At 39.3% G+C, this 20,562-nt stretch overlaps 1 protein-coding gene across 5 annotated transcripts in view; it reads left to right on the top strand.

Annotated features, from left to right (window-relative positions):
• The window catches only part of asic1b (acid-sensing (proton-gated) ion channel 1b), a 306,597-nt gene that overhangs the window by 261,897 nt on the left and 24,138 nt on the right, over window positions 1–20,562 (top strand). For all 5 annotated transcript variants that reach the window (XM_079807345.1, XM_079807346.1, XM_079807342.1 and 2 more), the window contains 3 exons: window positions 478–628; window positions 10,235–10,362; window positions 20,167–20,317. In XM_079807345.1, coding sequence (XP_079663471.1) covers window positions 478–628; window positions 10,235–10,362; window positions 20,167–20,317 — 430 coding nt within the window. The remainder of the gene's footprint in view (window positions 1–477; window positions 629–10,234; window positions 10,363–20,166; window positions 20,318–20,562) is intronic.

Genomic DNA, 20,562 nt, shown 5'->3' with positions numbered 1-20,562 from the left:
CATGTGTTCCCCAGGTAAGCGACGCTCACACACCCGGCCATCCACGTGATGTAAAAGAAAACGTGATTCATCAGGCCAGGCCACCTTCTTCCATTGCTCCTTGGTCCAGCTCTGATGCCCACGTGTCCACTGTTGGCGCTTTCGGTGGCGGACAGGGGTCAGCATGGGCACCCTGACTGGTCTGCGGCTATGCAGCCCCAAATATGCTCGCTCAAATCCATACGCTTGCCCATTTTTCCTGCTTCTAACTCATCAACTTTGAGGACAAAATGTTCACTTGTAGCCTGATCAGTGTATTTATTATAATTCCGAATATATTGATAAGCATTTGATGAATTAATGTGGCTGTGACCACTACAAAATCTTTAAACATTATTCTGTTTATTGCTTGTTTTTGACAAGTGAGAAAAGTGGAACGTTAAATTCGGACAAATAATTCATACATCGTTGATAAACAATTTTCTCTGTTTATTTCAGATCTTCACACGCTATGGAAAATGCTACACCTTCAACTCCGGACAGGACGGACGGCCACTGCTGGTCACTATGAAGGGAGGGATGGGAAATGGCCTGGAGCTGATGCTGGATATCCAGCAGGACGAGTACCTGCCCGTGTGGGGAGAGACTGGTACGACTCATTAACCCCAGTAATCTCATGTGTCTTCTCTGTTTTAGATCTCCTAAAGAACTGTAGAAGAGATGAAGTTGATACTCTAGGTGCATCTAGGTGGAACCATTCAGTCCCCAAATGAATAAAATATCTTTTTCAGATCTTTATCCATCAGATCAACAGTTCTCTAGTTTTACACTCCTGATTCCCAAGAGAATTTCACACTAAAATGATTTCTGCTGAACCTCTTGGGATTCCACTCATTCTTTCAGGCAGATTTGCATAAATTCAGCACAGCCTGAGCCGTCTAAACGTCAATAATCTGCTTATGAGGGTTTAGTTTAGGATTAATCTGTGTTTGCTAGACTGGCGCTCTGACTTTAATAATAATCAACAGGTTAAACTGAACGGACTGGGAATGAACTGTTAAAAGATGTCGTAAAGCTCACCGCAAGGGACAGAATCAATGCAAATCCATGAAAATACTGCTAGCGGGCATAGACTCAAAAACATTTGCACATTAGCTCTGTTCTAAAACCTAGGGCTAGATTTACTCACAGCAAACCATCTTTTGTTAAAAAAAAACTACTGTCGTGATTTACTTAAGATACACAGTGATGCATTAGCGTTGAAAAGCCGTGGCCCGGGTTATTTTTGCGGCTGATCTTATTGCATATGCATTTTTTGGAGTTTCCCTTTCAGACGCAAATTTTATGGAAGGAGAGTATTTAAATAAATCATGCAAGGTGATTAACAAAGGCTTGCGCTCGTCAATTTACTGGTATTTGCGCCATTATTTACCGCCCAAAGCATGTCTTAAAGTGACATCGGATGTCCATTTTCCATAAGTAATTTTTTTTTAGGTATTACTGAAATATCTGTAACATACTATGGTTAAAATTCCTCAGCGGTTGTGTAAAACAACATCCTTTTTACCTTGTCAAAGGTAAGGGCAAATTCGCTCTTTGCCAGCACGCGCCGCACAATCGCTCAAGGCCCAAGCAAACATTCCACTTGTGAATCGCTCATGCTCACCGGGATAACAAATCCCCCTCAAATCCCGCTCTGACATGAAATTTATCTGTAGTAGGCTTATTGCCCGGACTAGCCATCGGCAGCACCTCTTTCTTCCTTTTTTTTAATAAATTATTTTAATTATAATATTATTGCCTTTTTAATTATTTATATAATTGCCCCAATGCACTAAAGTGATAATTCCAGAGTTAGGCATTCAGAAATAAATAATGAAACGGTTAGTCTTGACAGGCAACGATTCAGCTCACGTGGTCGCCAAACCGTTTCAAACAGAGTAATAATCAGTGCGACGGACTCGAGGAAGCAGCCAGGTGGAGCATTGAGGGAAAGCTCTCAAAGAAGGAGGAGCGAAATAAAGCAAAATTACTGACCTCTTCAGGGCTTCAAATGCAGGTCAGTTTCACCTGTAAATAGGCTACTGTGGTTTTGTCTCTGCCGAATCCGAAACCGAGTACCAAATCCTACTCCCATCCTCAGTCCATTATCACAGTAAAAACACATTAATGAAGTAAACAACGTCCACAGCAGTGTAGGGAGGCTCATATTGCAAAATATGCTATGTGGTATTTAAATACAGCAGTAGAACAAACTCTAGACTGGTGGAAAGCAAATCTAAGGCGCTTCCCGAGGCTGGCCACTCTAGCGAGGCGTTATCTCTGTATTCCGGGACATCAGTGCCATCTGAAGCCTTGTTTAAGGCTTTTCGTAGTGTGGTTTTAGTCAAGTTTACTAAAGTAAACATTGTCACGTATGTTCTTCTCGCCACTGTTTCCTGATGGTTTATAGAACAATTACCCCGAGTCGCCCTTTCTCATTTCAAAGAACAGCACAACGGAGAGCGCAGGAGGCACGCACGCAGTCAGCAGATCTCGCGCTGCGGAGACAGACGAAAGTAGCACTCCATTACTATCATCATTCAAAAAACTGTATGCTAAATGACATCATTATTATCTATTGTAAAGTTACAGTAGTAATTTAGCAGACAGATATTCACATTGATTTACACGTTTGGAGGGAGCTAGGGCAGACAATAAAAACAAATATTAGTCATAATGCAATAACTTGTTCAGTATTATGATTTTTCTATAAAGATATTGTATTTATTATTGTACTAATTATGACAATTTAAGCAATTTAGACTTTTTTTTAGATACATTTCCATTAAATAGTTTTGTTAAATATTGGATATTTAAAACATTTTAAGATAAAACAACAACACATTGTCCTAATGTGATACTTTGAATTTACCTAAAATAAATTTAGATTCTGTGCAAACAAATTACAATGTGTTTTTCTGCTGAAGATGTGACAGATACAAGAAAAGTAGCAAAAAAGTAAACGCACACAAGACAGAGAGATATCAGGGAATATTAAGATAATGAAAAGAAAAAGTGAAGTGAAGTGAAGGTGCAGTTCAAGAGAGAACGTTTAATTATTTCGAACGGCCTCAGCCTAAGGATTTAAACCTTTTTTATGTGATGACCATACAAAAACGATGGTTCTCCATGTTTCCAAAATTTGTTGTTGGTGTATGAGATGGCCTTGATGGGTGTGACATTTCCCAGCCTGAAATGTTGTCCCAGTCCGGCCCTGGGTCACTGGATGACACATTTTCAAACTCAGACAGTTTATAACAAACTGGCTGCATGTTTTCTTTTCAGCTTTTCTGAGCTGGCAGACACAAGCAGAAACCTAATTAAATGCCAAAAAAAGTAAATTTCATCCGATGTCACCTTTAAACCAGACGCTAATTTGCGCTGCTCTTGGTAGGGAAATGATCCGGCTGCGCCTGTGTTCTTTAATTTGCATGTTGTCAGTAGATCATGCGCAGAACGCTAATTTGCCCTGTTTAGTAAACCTGGCCCCTAGTGTGTACCCCCTACATAGACAGCTGCCTTCTTAGGCAGCATCCTAACTGAAAAAAAAAAAATGATTTGAAATGCTTTAACATTATCTGAAATGAGTTAATGTTAGCATGTTGAAACAAATATAGGTAAAATAGTCTTTCTTTATTAAATTAAACAATTTTATGCCTTAAAGACCTAGGATTTGGCCAAAATTATATATCTTAATAAGTTTCATATTTTTTTATTAGATTAAACCATTTTTATCCATACTTTTCAGTAAGCGTAGTGGACATTGACTTTTTGAATTGTTTTTTCACTGAGCTTGTTACAGTTTACTCTGGGATAATAGTACAGGCAATGTTGCCTTATAGGAAGAAAATTGTGTATCATAGAAGGATTCATAACTATGACTTCCTACAATGATGTCTAGGGTAGGGAGCTCACCTTTGGAACAGAGCTCTTGATTTAAAACGACAATAAAATAATGCTGAATAAACGACAATAAAAACCAGATCAACACTCAGTGGAAGTTTATCACACTGAGCCTTAAAAAAACGAACAAGCACAACACTGCAATAAACAATAACAGCAGATGTTGGACATGTTTGCCGGCTGAAGGTCAGAATGCCGTGAGGAGAAAACTTTGGTGACCTTTCCAGTAAAGTTCAATCGGTTTTGAGCACTCAAGATGCAGAAAGTGACGTCAGGCTAGATCCAATTGATCAGAAAATGGCAAATCTACAAACACACATTACAGCTGCAAGTCTGCAAGCCAATTACATGTGATGCAATACGTCCAGATTTGGAAGTGAAACTCGCTCGTGTCTGTCTCAGCGGGACCTGTTTAACTTCTCCACACCTCTGTAATTGAAAAGAGAGAGGGGGTAGATGGGAAACCCTGCACACCTGCCTGTGTCACCACCCGACATTTACTGAGATTGTTTTTATAATGCTGTGATTTCCAGAGGAGTTCTGCTCACGCTCCTTCAAATTTCTCCACACGGCAGGTGCCCTCTGAGGTCTCTGATATCTAATCACATCCTCCAAGCAGCTCTCTGGTTACTCGGGTGAGAGCTGTCCTGAAATATTTTCTACAGCTGACTGGATTTCACCGTAATTACAGAGCAGCTGTCTCAAAGTCCTGACAGTGCCAGGCTCCTTCAGATACTGCATTGTCAGACACTGCACTGTTTCCTCTCTAAGGCTTTTCACTCTACACTTAACCCGGGGTTAACGTCCTGTTAACCCTGAGTTAATACACGGGTCAAGCTTTTAACCCGGGGTTATGAAGCCCTGCGAACCCTGAATTAGATACCAAAGGGGTACAACATTAAACAATGCAGTGTCAGAATGTCTGGCGAGGCGTTTAGCATCAGGCAACATCTTAAACTGGCTATTGCTTTCCTAATTAAATATTGATGAGGTTTATATAGTCACAGCTACTTTCACAATTTTTTAATAATATGTTTCAGCATCTGAGGAAAATAGTTTAAACTGTTGCTGAGATTTACAGTGGAGTCAAGTCCTCATTTTGCATCAACTTCACTTTGTTTTAACCTCTTACTGTGCGTTCACACCGCCGCCGGCGAGAGCGTCCATGTGGCCGGAAGTCATTCATTTTCAATGGGAGCCCGGCGGCGAGCTCCGGCGGCGAGAGCGGCGTGGCGCGTTTTGGACGATTTGGGCGTCGAGGAAAGTTGAAATCAGGTCAACTTTATGGTAATGAGCTATGACGCGGTTCGGCAGCACTCGGCGGCAACCAATGGGAATGTAGAAGTGCTCCGCTTGAGAGGATTCCAGAACGCAGTGCTGTAAACTTTGGTTCCGACCACATTAGTTCCCAAGCAAAATAGAGGAGAGGTTGATCACTGCTGGTGCGGCGGGTTTGATAAGAAGACGCGCAACATTATTCATGCACCACACAAATGGCTTTTAATTGGTTTATTTCGTTAGCAAACATGTAACTATAATTGTTAAGTTCTTTCTATCGATCTGCTTCTTTTTAACTTTCACATTTAAATGATTTCATGAGGTTATATTATACGGTTATACCCTACCTGTGGTTAGTCTGCACAAACGCTTATCAACATGATTGTTTGCTTTGCAGCCCCTTTAAATGGCGTTTTAAAAAAGACCAAGCATTCGATCTACATCAGAGCGGCAGCGCGTCCACGAATCTTTCTACAGTGTCGATGGCAGGGCGGCCAGAGCGAAGTTTGACGCTCTCGCCGGCGGCGGTGTGAATGCACAGTTAGCCCGCACCGGTGCGTTGGCGGGGGGGTTGACAGGAGTGGGCGTGTTTGTACTTTTATTTACTTTTGTTTTATAAAAAAAAACAATCATGTCCATGTTCAATGAAATATTGATTCTCCCTGTACTTGTGTAATTTGGACTCTTGCGCTCAAGTTGAGCCCTCCCTCATCTTTCTCCTTCAATAACAGGCGTTTGTGGTGACTCAATATATCCAGGAAGCGCATTACAGGCTCCAATCATTGCACTCATAGTTTTCGTTGGATAAAGCCAGTCAATGCCTAGCCAATGCCTTGCCAGCAAAGTTTTGATGGAACCAATCAAAAGGCGTCATCTTGCGCAATTTTGTGTAAATAGTATTGGTGAATACTACCAGTGTTGACGTTTCCATTCACACCGGCGCTTCTGTCAGTTAACGCACGCACCTTAGCGCAGCTCGCTGACTTTATGACAGACGGTTCAAACTAAATTAGTTTTTTACACTTTGTAAATTCTGTAAATAGTTGCTTCAGTAACTGTATATCCATTATAATTAGCATGAAAAACTACTCTTAACAATTAGCCCTTCGCTAAGCCCGCCCTCCTTAGTTACTGTTGCTACGTCTGACAAGCTTTCGGCGTGGCATGTCTATTACAGTATGTATGCGCCGGTGTCAGACATTCCCAAGGAGATAATTAGTCATTTTTGGTGAACATGTGAAATATCTGAGAGAGCAAGACAAAAAGGACTGCAGTATGCATTCAAGGGATATATCCACAACATAATTTGCAACCAATTAGAGAATAATTTAATCAAAATTTAAGCTAAAGCCTATACGCCTATACGCTATCCATTCAAATGGGAAACACACAAATTGAGAAACAGGTATGTTCATGCACAGCAGGGTAAGTGAAATTAGAAAATAATCAAATAATAATCGAATAATTATAAATCAAACAGCTTATCCATAAATCTTGTGGAATAAACAGGATACCGGGTATCAGATTTGCACAATCCAGACGCACAACGCTTCGGCAGGTTTCCCTCGCTCGAAAGCTTGACAGATCTTCCACGCCTAGTTACGGTTGGTAAGCCACGATTGGCCTGTGGTGGTTTTCGGGCGTGGCTTAGCGAAGGGTCAATTACAAATGTTCTGAAATAAAGAGCCTTTTTGAAAGGACGCCTACACTTTTCTTGACAAAAGCTAACAGAAGATACATTTTTGAGAGTATTTTCAAATTTTCAAGTGTCTAGTTTACAATAAGACCAGATTTATGAACATAGACCATAGAGTTTAAGAGCTGCAGACATTTTTATTTGGGTATTTCGTTTTCAGAAAATTCTCAAAAATAGGGGTGCAAGTTAAGAGGTTAAGTTTTTCAAAATACTACAACTTTTAATTGGTTTAATTTGTCTCAGGCCTGGTTTCACAGACAGACTATTATGCCCCCAAAAACACTTTTTTTTTTTACCTTATTTGCTCAACGACTCCCAAAGGATTCGCTCAACGATTCATTTTTCTAAACCCCTCCTTTGCGTGACGCTAATCTCTGGTGATTGGTCAGATGACCCAGTTAGTTGTGATTGGTATACTGCGTGCAGCGCGTGTTTGAAATGGAACGCCTATCACCATTACTGGATTACGGCTTGTAAAGTGTTGAAAATTTGAACAGACATGGCATCAGTCTTGCCTTACCAATTCGAGCCAGAGTCCGACGAGGAAACGTCCAGAGTTGCTGATGAACCAGAAAATCAATCGCAAACACGACTGGAGAAGGACCTTTCTCAATGTTAAGTGTCAATATAGTTTATGGCACTTCAGGCCGATTGAACATACAGAATCTTAATAATAAAGACTGGGAAGTGACGTGCTGTAATCTGATTAATCTTGCTGTCTGTCGTCATTTGTTAGTTCAGTGTAACGCGTCACAGACCAATTAATTGGCAAATTTATTTAGGTGCACGTGTGGGAACTGTATCAAAATGCCAAGCGAGGCTGAAAATGCGGGTGATATGCTAATGTTTCATCTTGATGTCACAGCGAAACAGCCTTGTCTGTAAAACCGGCCATCGGACTTTGACTTCACCAAATGTTGTGATCTTTCCTCAGACAAGTAGTTATTAAAGCCGGTTGAATGCTTATTTTGTCCTGCTCTTGTCCCGTCTTTATGCACATAAGAACAGTGTAAAATCTTGAAGCATGACTAGTCAAGATTAATTACAAACCCTGGGTTGAGTTTAGCAAGGCCTGCTATTGACTGTAAACCGAGATCATTCTGTCTGCTGGGTGATTCTCCACATGATCTGCTAATATACAATTCATTAAGCAGGGCATCTGTGAGTTTACTGTGGTCGGCTGTATAATTTCCCCCATGTTATTCTGCTGGTGTTGTAATGATCATTAAGCAGATGTTTAAAAGGGGAAAATGGCAATAAAGCAGGTGGGAGACGTCTGTAACTCTGTGTGCTCATAGAGGATGCGCTTGTAAACTGGAAATTTGTAACAATAGTCATTAGTAGTGTCACATGTGGGCCGATTTGTTGACTGAATGAAAATCCAGAAGGCTGTGGAAGAAAGCCAGCGTTTAGATTGTAATATGCAGATTTAAAGCATTTAAATGAGGCTGGGTAGTGTCAAACGCAGCCTATAATCTGCGCTAACACCCTCAAAAGTGTTTGCTCAGCTGTCAATCGAGAAACCTGAAGATTATTCCTGTTTACAGTCTGTGGGTGACGCATGGCTAAATGTCAAAATATTATAGGCGTCAAGCTGTTTGAAATATCTCGAGACTTGTCTGTTCTCCTGCCATTGTAACTGTTTGTTTTTGGTTTGTTCTATGTTCATATTGTATAATATATTTTTACATTTTGAAAATTGTTGTCGATTTCCTAATTTGTGTTGTGCATATAAACTGTGCCTGCAATTAACTCTTGCTTAGAGCCAAATGTTTAAACTCAGCCGTATTTGTTGCTTTATGCAGTGTTTTATTGCAATCGCTACATATTGCATGATGAACCTCAGGTGAACTACACACTTTGCAGAGAAGTATTTCAAATGTCCGTTTGCAAGAGTTAATTGCAGGCACAGTTTATATGCACAACACAAATTTAGTAACCCCTTTAGTTACTGTTGCCATGTCCGACAAGCCACGCTCTCACACCACAGGTCATGTTCGTCGTACGCACTGACAGAGAGGACCGAGCAGGTTACTTTTAATATGAAACAAAGTTTCAACTCTAAAATGTTGTCATTTTTTAAAGAAATGTAAACAATAAATACCATTTTGAATGGAAAAAATGGCGGATTCGGCAGATGGAGGATTATGATTGGTCAGATCGCCTGTCAATCAAACTCCCAGCGAAGGGTGACAAATGCTCAGATGCGCTGACAGACACATCCGTGCTACTAAAGGTATAGGCGTATTGTGTTTTTTTTAATGGATAAATATATTAATAAATATTCCATACATTATCAGAGCTTGACAGACAGGTTACGGTAATTAATAGATTATAGCCTAATTAATGTTATTATTAATTTATCATTTAGCTAATCAATTAATCTTGCATAATAAATAATCCTGTCACATAAATATGACATTTAAAAAAAATATTTAGATAAAAAATTCAGAATTTCAGAATTGTCAAAAAAGTGATTCAGAATGTAAAGTTAGTACTGGTACTGGAAAGTACTGGTTCAGAATGACTGCTGAAAGGGACAGTTCACCCAAAAAATTTAATTTTGTCATAATTTACTCACCCTCAAGTTGTTTCAAACCTGTATACATTTATTTTAAAGTTCAATTCTAAGAGATTCTGTGTACAGGTTTTTGGTCCAATAAGTAATACCTCTGTCTTATCTGAATTTAACAGAAGAAAATTGCAGGTCATCCAATATTTTATATATTTAACACACTCTGTCAACTTGGATAATTTAGAGATTTCATCTGGTTGTGATGAAATGTATAGCGGATTATCATCTTCAAAACAGAGGAAACTAAATCCATGTTTTCATAAATATTACCAAGTGGCAGCATATAAATGGAGAATAACACAGGGCCTAACACAGATCCTTGTGGCACTCCACAATTTACTGACGTTATCTTAGATTTTTTCCTGTTTAAAAATAACTTTTTTTATTTACCAATGGTTTCCTAATATTTGAAATCATCCCTATATTGAAATCATCAATATTGAATGTTTAAACTTGCATTATTGCATTGTTTTACTATTATAGTCACATTGTTATGCAATGTTTTTGTAGAAGCCATGCTTTCTTTGGGGTTCTAGTTTGGATTTAGTTTGTCGGATTAGTAGTCACACCCCAGTGACTTTCTTCATACAATCTTCCTCTACTTTTTCAATAAAAAAATACTTTTGGGTTCAACTTGAGTCTGTTTGATGCTGTAATATAAGCTGAAAGAGCAGCCAATCTGATCTGATATCATCTCTTCTTCAGAGACACCTGCGTTGAGGACATGTCTAAGTCTTCATGTCTCATTTTCTCTCTCTCAGATGAGACGTCGTTCGAGGCAGGAATCAAAGTCCAGATCCACACGCAGGATGAACCGCCTTTCATCGATCAGCTGGGATTCGGAGTGGCTCCAGGCTTCCAGACGTTCGTCTCCTGCCAAGAACAGAGGGTACCAAATGATTGTTCTTTTTTGTAAATTTCTCAGTGCTGGACTCGTCTCAAAGCGCACAGGACTGTGATTTGTGTCAGTCTGTTGTTTTAGTTCTTGGTTTTAGTTTCTAAAGCTGCTTGTTTTTAGTCATTCATTTGTTTGTTTTGAATGCATTAGTTATATTTGAGGATAACGAGACCGATTGTGGTAATGAATTAGGATTTTTCACATTTTGGTAATGAGATGTGCCTAATGGTAATGAAAAATATAGCTGCAAGCAGCCATTAAAGGGCCAAGCACAAAGGCGGCACGACAAGTCATGACTGCATGGCTGGGAGCATCAGACCAACTGCAACAATGAGCAATTTAAAAGCATATTAAGATGATTTTAGGCGAAATACCTGAAAAAAAATCAAATACAATCATTAGTAATGATTAGTAATGCAATTACCAATAGGTGGCGCTGTGACCAAATTGATGTTGTGTAGTCAGATTAAAGGCCCGGGTATACTTCACTTACGCGTCACGCGCGCAGCCCTGTCCGCGCGTCTTTCAAAGTATACTACACAACGGATGCGCGCGGATGATCGCGTTCGACACATGCGTGTGCTCTCGTGCCGTCTCCATTCACAGAAACATGTCATGCCTGGTCTCATTATAAAGCTCTCAGTCTCACACCCAGCGCTGTCTAATCCAAATATGGACATTTCCTTTGTAGAACTAACCAACTGCGAAAGTTTGCAGCCGAAAACCACATCTGATTGGTCGATGTGAATTTCTCACGCGCTGCCGCCTCCTTGTGTATTCTCCGCCTGAGAGAAAAGTGCAGACAACGCTGAAATCGGCTCATAAACGCTCACAGAAAAGACCAAGTAGCAAGAGCTAGTAAAAAGAAAGTAAACAACAACAGATTAGACGATGAAACCCTGTCAGAATTAGATTCAAATAGTTATAGATGGACCAATACAACAAACAGGGACAGTTCGTCTGCAGTTTTTGTGACTGGTGTTTTTTGTTAAGGTGGTTCTCTTAAGGTAGTTCTCTAATAGCTATTGCTATTAATAATTTATTCATTTATCAATTTCCACGCGTTTTAAATATTATACACTACTGATATTAATTAACTGAATATATATTTTGTTTGTAGGTTGGGGATTTTATAGAAATGTATGCAGTTATACAGTATAAAACTTTAAAGGCCGTTTTCTCAAAATGAAATTTTTCTCACACTCAGAGTCAGATATATCCACTTCAGTAGCACCTACAAGCACCAACTTTTGCAGTCTTATACTGAACTATATTCTGAAGGTCCTTTAACTCCAAAAAACATGGCGAAATTTTATTTTTTTAAGGCTATTGTCAGTATATTTTCTAATTTACTAAAGCACAAAATAAGATATCCAGAATCCCCTCTGTAAAAGCCCTCTCATCTAATATGTCAACAAATAGAACCAAGAATTTTAAACATGGTCCTTTCCAATTTCCAGATTTTGTTTTGGAAAAGTATGCAAATGAGCGTATATTTAAGTATATAAGGCCTCATTTGCATATTAAAACATTAATTTACACAAAACTTGAAATACATTTTTTTCTTATGTTTATGCCAGTAATAAACTGGAGAAGTTTCACATTGATATCTTGTAATTAAAAAAAATTCCCTATTCACCTGTAGTGTCTCGCCTTAATGTACTAAGACACTGTTATTAAGAGACCAAACTCAGTAAATACAATACTAATAACGTATACTATGTACAAAAAATCAGATGAGCCCAGAATATGAACGCAACCCGTTTAATTACACGTTAAGCATTTTCCTCCCATAGAAAACCATTATAAGAAAACGCTTAACATGGCTTAATGTAGCTACTAAGACAGTGTTACTAAGAGACCAAACTCAGGAAACATAACAAAAATATTGTGCTTGTGCTTGGTTTGTTACCACAGTTTTCTGCATGCTTCCTTAGCAATGAAGTTCCACATTTGCGGCTATCTTTTCTTCCAACTCCTCAGGATCCATCTCGATGACTGCAATGCAGGCAGATCGCGCGCGCGGTTGTGATTCTTCTGTGAGGGCGCGCGCGCGCCCACAAATAAACTGAAATGGATTTGAAATTATTTTATCAACTTGAAATACAATTTTTAGGAACACATCTACAATATACATGCATATATTTTTATATATAGGCCTATATTCGTTTGCACGTGACTGTTTAAAACCCGTATTTAGACCCGTGTTTCTCCCTTGGTACCCGCAGGTACCCGCACCCGTGCAGGACTCTGTCGTCAGGGCATGGTTCCGAAGACACATACCAAGTTTCATAACGATATGTCAATGCTTTCATAAAATATATATATATTTGATGATCAAATTCAAAATGGCCGACACCCAAAATGGCTGATATGGGAAAATTGGTTACCATTCGACTTGACTTGCTGGACCGAATCTAAAGTTTTAAGATTTTTGGTCAAACTATTCAGAAGTTAGAAACCCATTTTTCATATTTACTGACCACTATGTGGCACTAGTCTCAGGTCATTTTTTTAATAACAGTTATTAAGTTTGGTCAGAATGCGCTGAAGCTTTGTGGAGCTATAGTCTCACGTTCATTTTGGCGTGCTCTTCGTTAAATTAATTTGCGCGTTATTCAAAAACGGTTTGATGAATCAACTTGAATTTCATAATTTTGTCAGCATGGTCTAAGGATGATCTGGTTCAATTTCCTTGAAAATCGGAGCAATGGTCTAGGAGGAGTTCGCAATAACTCAAAATTTCATGACGGAAAATTATGTCATGGTGCAATCGAATCATCTGGAGCCAAGGGATCAGAGAGGGAAAAAATTCTAGCCCTAATGCTACGTTCACACCAAACGCGAATAGAGCATCAGGAGGTCCCTTGATTTCAATGTTAAGTCAATGGAAAGGCGCGTCTGGAGGTCCTGCGGCTTGGAGGTCTTGCGCGATATGCGCGAATAGTGCTTTTTGTGCATTCACGCGTTTGAGGCCCGAGTTGAAAAATTTGGCGTCAATTCGCGCCGCGTTAACCAATCAGGAGCCTGCTTGCTGCTGTCACTAGGTAAAGTGACGTGATGAGAAACCCTGCATTATTTAAAAATACTACTATTGTGTCACAAAATGTAGTTTAAAGACTTTTCTAGGTGAGAATGTAGTTGTTTAAAGCTCAAATCTGTGGTTTATTTATAAAAAATAATCTTGTGTTTTTGGAATTGTGAGATCCAGGCGATCACTGGGCACTCAGTGCTCATTAACCCCGGCGAGAGCAGCCTTTCCTCGACCAGTCCTTCTGACGTTTGCCGCTGACTCTGATGTCCTGTAGTGGTTTGTCTTGTGTGGATCTAACGGGCGATCTTTGGTGTCATGAATCTATAATTTGTTGTCTGCCAAATCGTTTTGACTGTGGGCAAAGAGAAGTTTCATAACTTAATTTTTTTTAGGATATTTAAATATACATGCAGTGAAGTTAATGTAGGACTTGCCTGGACCACATTTGGTGGCTATTAATGTTTCATATATAGTTTTAATGAAAATGAAAAGAGGCAGAGTGGTGTTTAATGTCATATTTCTCCTGGAGCGCCTTGAACGCGCGTCTATCTTTCTTCAAACGCTCGATTTATATACACGTCCAATTTGCTTTAGCGAATGGATTCAAAATGTTCAAGCGTCCAACTAGACGCGATTTTGACGCTCTATTCGCGTTTGGTGTTAACGCAGCATTAGGGTTCAAAAGTTATTAGCATAAACATGAGTGAAATTTTGGACAGTTGGTGGCCCTAGAGGGATTGAGTTAGAGACGCCAATATTGCTGTGTTCAGACTGTCCTCTATCTGTGTGCCAACTTTCCCACAAGCGGCTCTACGGGCAGCCATAGACTTCCAGAGCAGAAGAAGAAGAATAGGAATGCCAACAGATACAATAGGTTCCTACGCACCTTCAGTGCTTGGCCCCTAATAAAGTCAAATGGCAAAATCTCATGATCATAAAATAGCCTTCATTTTCACTATTCAAAATATCGTTTCCTGGGAGTTTTTTTGTTTTGTTTTTTGTTTGTCTTGGTTTTGAGGTGATATATGATGTGGGGAGCTTTGTGAGATCCACCCAAAAAGAAATTTCATCTCCCACAACAAGAAGCATGATTTGATTTTCAAATGAGAGCAAACGGCCGACACAGAGGTCGACCCTGCTGTCTGAAATAAATATTATTTATTTATAGGATTCTCAGAATCCGTGTATAATTTTCATGAAGGCCGCATCATAGAATAAAAACAGCAGCTTTGTTTCTGTGAGAGAAATAAAGAGATGAAATCAAGGCGTATTTGATCGATAAATAAGCGTCAAAGAGACGGGCTGAAGATCTGACTCGCTACAGACAGACAGAAAGGTGGTTGATATGCACAGACGGCTCCCTGCTCCTTGTAATTGGAGGTCAGTGCGTCTCCCATGTGTGGTGGATTGATTTCAGTAACATTTCGCCTCATTTATTTTCCTCTTACACAAAGATCAGGCCTGCGTCTCCAGATGCATCACCAAGATTCAATGTCACTGGCTTTTACGGGATTAGCATCCATCGCTGTCTGTCGCCCTCGTCATGGTTCACACAGTCAGCGTTTGGAATTGACAGCCGCATTTACTAATGGATGTGACGATCAGATTGTCCTGGGCAGACAGGAGCAGATCAAATAATGTTTGCATGGACATCTGAGTTAACTTAAGTCAATCCACTTCACTTACTCGATGCCTGTAACTCTACAGACAGATAACCACAGATCAGGCAAATTATTTCAGGGGCACATTGAAACCCCTAGAATCTTCACCACTCTTCGCCCCGCCAGCAACGGCCCTGTTTAACAAGATAAGTCCCTGTCATTTTTAATTGCAAATATGTTTCTGTTTACTAATGCTTTCGATTGAATATGCCAGATTAATTTAAGTCGCTGATATTCATCTCACGCAATTAAAAGGTGAAGTAATGCTGTAGAGTTCAGCGTTTGACATGTTGCCAAGCTAACAAGGCAATACTCTAATAAGCATAAAAATACATGTCACACAAATTTTGGCCAGATTTAATTAGGCTGAACTATTTTAGTCTTTCTTTCAGCCCAGTGCATTAGGGGATTGGATACAAGCCAAAAGCAAGGTATCTTAGAAGGCAGCACAATGATGCCGCCTGTCCTGCCTCATGCAGTCATGTTGAAGACCACCCCTATAATACCTTGAAATGCTGCCTATATTGGCAGCTCACAAGGTTTCGGAGCGAAGTCAACATGTTCAGATGCTGTCAGTAGAATCTGAAACATTTCTTAAAGGTTTTATGTAGGAAGTTTATGGGTAGTGTTGAGGAGTGAATTCATATGCAGCAGCGTTATGTAAAGCATTCGCTCATCTTGTGTCTGGAGTTTGTGTGTGTATTTTTGACGCATATGCAGCTTTTGTTTATGGTGTGTGTGTGCATTTCTTAAGCTGATAGTGAGGTGTCGTCAGGGATTATAGCGTTGTCCAAAACCGAGTGAGCTGCCTACCTAGACATAATTTTAAGCTGTTCCAAAATGTAGGCCGCATTATGCAGCCTTTTAAGATAAAGGCAGCATCAAGTAATGCATTTTTATGAGCTCCGTTTGAAAAATTGAGAGAATTCTTGAGAGGCAATACTGTCTATATCCACCTTATTTTGCAATGTGGAAGTAAGCTATATTCTGTGCATGTGAAAGATTTGCGATTCATTTTCTGCTATAGGTTAAGGACTAGAATATTAGAGTGCAATAAACAGTAAAACTGTTTGCACTACAAAGCAGCATGTTTATGTATGGAAGCATATAGGTAGCAATATTCAATTTGAAATGTAATATGCAAAATGTGAATGCAATATAAAAATGGCCATGTATTTCTGTATTTAAATTTTCCATACCAAATGCCAAACATTTCAATAATATAATAAATATTTGCAATAATATAATAAAAATGTGCACTTTTCTACACTAGTTTTAACATATATTTTAATCATATATATACAGTGAGGAAAATAAGTATTTGAACACCCTGCTATTTTGCAAGTTCTCCCACTTAGAAATCATGGAGGGGTCTGAAATTGTCATCGTAGGTGCAAGTCCACTGTGAGAGACATAATCAAAAAAAAAAAATCCAGAAATCACAATGTATGATTTTTTTAACTATTTATTTGTATGATACAACTGCAAAAAAGTATTTGAACACCTGAGAAAATCAATGTTAATATTTGGTACAGTAGCCTTTGTTTGCAATTACAGAGGTCAAACGTTTCCTGTAGTTTCTCACCAGGTTTGCACTGCAGGAGGGATTTTGGCCCACTCCTCCACACAGATCTTCTCTAGATCAGTCAGGTTTCTGGCCTGTCACTGAGAAACACAGAGTTTGAGCTCCCTCCAAAGATTCTCTATTGGGTTTAGGTCTGGAGACTGGCTAGGCCACGCCAGAACCTTGATATGCTTCTTACAGAGCCACTCCTTGGTTATCCTGGCTGTGTGCTTCAGGTCATTGTCATGTTGGAAGACCCAGCCTCGACCCATCTTCAATGCTCTAACTGAGGGAAGGAGGTTGTTCCCCAAAATCTCGCAATACATGGCCCCGGTCATCCTCTCCTTAATACAGTGCAGTCGCCCTGTCCCATGTGCAGAAAAACACCCCCAAAGCATGATGCTACCACCCCCATGCTTCACAGTAGGGATGGTGTTCTTGGGATGGTACTCATCATTCTTCTTCCTCCAAACATTAGTGGAATTATGACCAAAAAGTTCTATTTTGGTCTCATCTGACCACATGACTTTCTCCCGTGACTCCTCTGGATCATCCAAATGGTCATTGGCAAACTTAAGACGGGCCTGGACATGTGCTGGTTTAAGCAGGGGAACCTTCCGTGCCATGCATGATTTCAAACCATGACGTCTTAGTGTATTACCAACAGTAACCTTGGAAACGGTGGTCCCAGCTCTTTTCAGGTCATTGACCAGCTCCTCCCGTGTAGCTCTGGGCTGATTTCTCACCTTTCTTAGGATCATTGAGACCCCACGAGGTGAGATCTTGCATGGAGCCCCAGTCCGAGGGAGATTGACAGTCATGTTTAGCTTTTTCCATTTTCTAATGATTGCTCCAACAGTGGACCTTTTTTCACCAAGCTGCTTGGCAATTTCCCCGTAGCCCTTTCCAGCCTTGTTGAGGTGTACAATTTTGTCTCTAGTGTCTTTGGACAGCTCTTCGGTCTTGGCCATGTTAGTAGTTGGATTACTGATTGTATTGGGTGGACAGGTGTCTTTATGCAGCTAACGACCTCAAACAGGTGCATCTAATTTAGGATAATAAATGGAGGGGAGATGGACATTTTAAAGGCAGACTAACAGGTATTTGACAGTCAGAATTCTAGCTGATAGACAGGTGTTCAAATACTTAATTGCAGCTGTATCATACAAATAAATAGTTAAAAAATCATACATTGTGATTTCAGGATTTTTTTTATTTTTTAGATTATGTCTCTCACAGTGGACATGCACCTACGATGACAATTTCAGACCCCTCCATGATTTCTAAGTGGGAGAACTTGCAAAATAGCAGGGTGTTCAAATACTTATTTTCCTCACTGTATATATGTGTATATATATGTATATGTATATATATATATATATATATATATATATATATATATATATATATATATATATATATATATATATATTATAAAAATGCAATTAAAATGCAGATGTATTACAGAAATTATTAGATATCTTTAATATGTTCAAGCAAAAAATGTTAGCAAAATGTTCATTTAAATATTATTTTTCTTAATTGCATTTACACTCACAGTTAAGACACAATGCATGTAGCAAAATGTTATGTGGAATTGAAAATGCAGCTAGTGTAAGAAATAGCACATTTAAATTATATTATTGAATTTGAATTAGCATTTTGCTCCAAACGTTACGCATTTGGTATGGAAAATGTACATTTTAAATACATAAATATTTTTTTTTACATTGCAATGCCATTTTGCATATTACATTTCAAATTGAATATTGCTACCCATATGCTTCCATATTTATGATCATGAAAACAAATACCAGTTTGCAATATCAAGCAGCATAACAGTTTGATTTTGTACAGCTAGAAGCTGGAAGCCTCAAACATTGAAGTTAGAAATGGCCATGCCTGGTCTTAATTTCCTGTATTTAATTACATTTTTAAAAGATATCGCTGAGAACTGAAAACGATAAAAATGTTCAATGTTCATTCGATTGTTAAACTGTTAGAATCATGGTAACATTGGAAGCAATTGTGATCGAGTTTCCAGTACACTTCATGTGAGAAGCAATAATTGTGTTGTTACCAATGTAGAGCTGCTGTGTAATGTCATTGCACTTTAAATAATTATATTTATAAGGAAATCACCTAAGAGAGAAACAGTAAGGCTCAATGCCACTTCTATTTTATATGCCTTCGCCTTACATAAGCACACATACGTATCCAAACGCACTTGCCTACAGGCTGAAAAACGTAATGCTTAATGTCAACGTTTTCACGGAAACGCCTTTTTGTGGGTAGCGGGTGGAAGATTATGGTATAGTTTCAAAACTATTTCAAACCTATTTCATGGTTTGCATTCTCCGGCCACCAAACGCTGTTGCCGTGCGGATGGGGTCCAGAACGCATGGGGGGTTTTATGTTTTAATTGAGGATGGTGTTGTTTAAATGGCACCAAATTAAATAACTAATCAGCTTTTACAACAGAAATTAATCAACTTTTCTTCAAAAACTAAATTAATTTCCTATCATCACTGCTACTTTTGCAATCTGTGTTTCAAAAGCGCTATATAAATGAAGGTGACTTGACTTCCCTACCCCTTCCCCCTTGAAACAGAGTGGCAAGGCGTAGGAGTGAAAATATTCCCCAAAGAAATGGGACACCACTACTACACCATTACACGTCATCATACCCCATTTCTTTTATTAGTGTCCTATAACATTTAGCCAGCATGAACAGTAATGAACTGCACATGTCTAACAGAAATCAGATCTAAGCACGTATTAACAGATTACTAACTCCCAGTGTTGTTTTGTGCTGTATTTGTACTTAAGAAAACGGTGCTCGTTTTTAGTTTTAAAACATATGAGCCTTCGAGTTTCCTAAGACGATACTGAATGATACAGAGCATACGAGACTGGTAAAGCCACGTTTCCATCAGGCCAAACTGTACACTTAGTTTATTAATCGTTCCATTACGTGCCGATCCGAGCCGGCCGATATGGATATGGTTTAGTTTTCTACTGTGGTGCTGCGATAACGGAGCTCTTTGCAAAGTAATACAAACGAGTTAGTTGTTGCCTTGGTAACGCAAGAGTTTACAGACGATACGTGATGTAAATATCGACTGCCTTATGAAGGATAACCAAATAATTTTTTTCAATTGTATTATTAATTTGTGTTCACATCACTCAAATAGTGCGTTTAGCAAGCTACGGAGAAACTGGCAGCCAGGCAACACTCAAGTGATTGACCCCGAGTGGCAACATCACTTCCCGCATTCTAGCAAAACAGTTGTCGGTTTATGGAGGGAAACTCCTCATACCCCTTCATTCGAAGTGTGGTCCTGAAAAATCTTCATTTGAAGGGCTATCTGGCCCTTCCCCTTACCCCTACCACTCCTGCCAAAAGAGAATTGAGACACCCCTACCCCTTCACGTGAATGTGCAAAATGAAGGGGTAGGGGAAAGGGAAGGGCTAAGGGGTAGAAATTGTATTGGGCCTAATTAACTATTGCCATTTCTTTCTTTCTGTCATGTAGCTGACGTATCTTCCCCCTCCATGGGGCGACTGCAAGTCGACGCCCATGGATTCTGAATTCTTCAGCACATACAGTCTCACTGCCTGCCGCATCGACTGCGAGACACGTTATCTGGTGGAAAACTGCAACTGCCGCATGGTGCACATGCCTGGTAAAAACACAACACACACACATGAAGAAATGCATCAATAGATCTATCAATAGAGCACCAAAAACACAAATATTTCTCCTGAAATTCATCATTTTGGTATCCCGAATCTAAAAACCTTTAACTAGAACAAAAGACCTGGTTTCATGTTTAAGACGAAACCTCACCTCTCAAAGTCTCATCTTTTTTTAGCAAGTTTGTGTGTGTTCTTGCCGCCAGTTAAATAAATTAATGTCTCATATTTTGTG

The sequence above is a fragment of the Gobio gobio genome (assembly GCF_949357685.1).
Source record: "Gobio gobio genome assembly, chromosome: 24".
NCBI lineage: Eukaryota > Metazoa > Chordata > Actinopteri > Cypriniformes > Gobionidae > Gobio > Gobio gobio.
The sequence above is the reverse complement of the archived record's forward strand: the minus strand, read 5'-3'. Positions and strand labels throughout refer to the sequence as shown.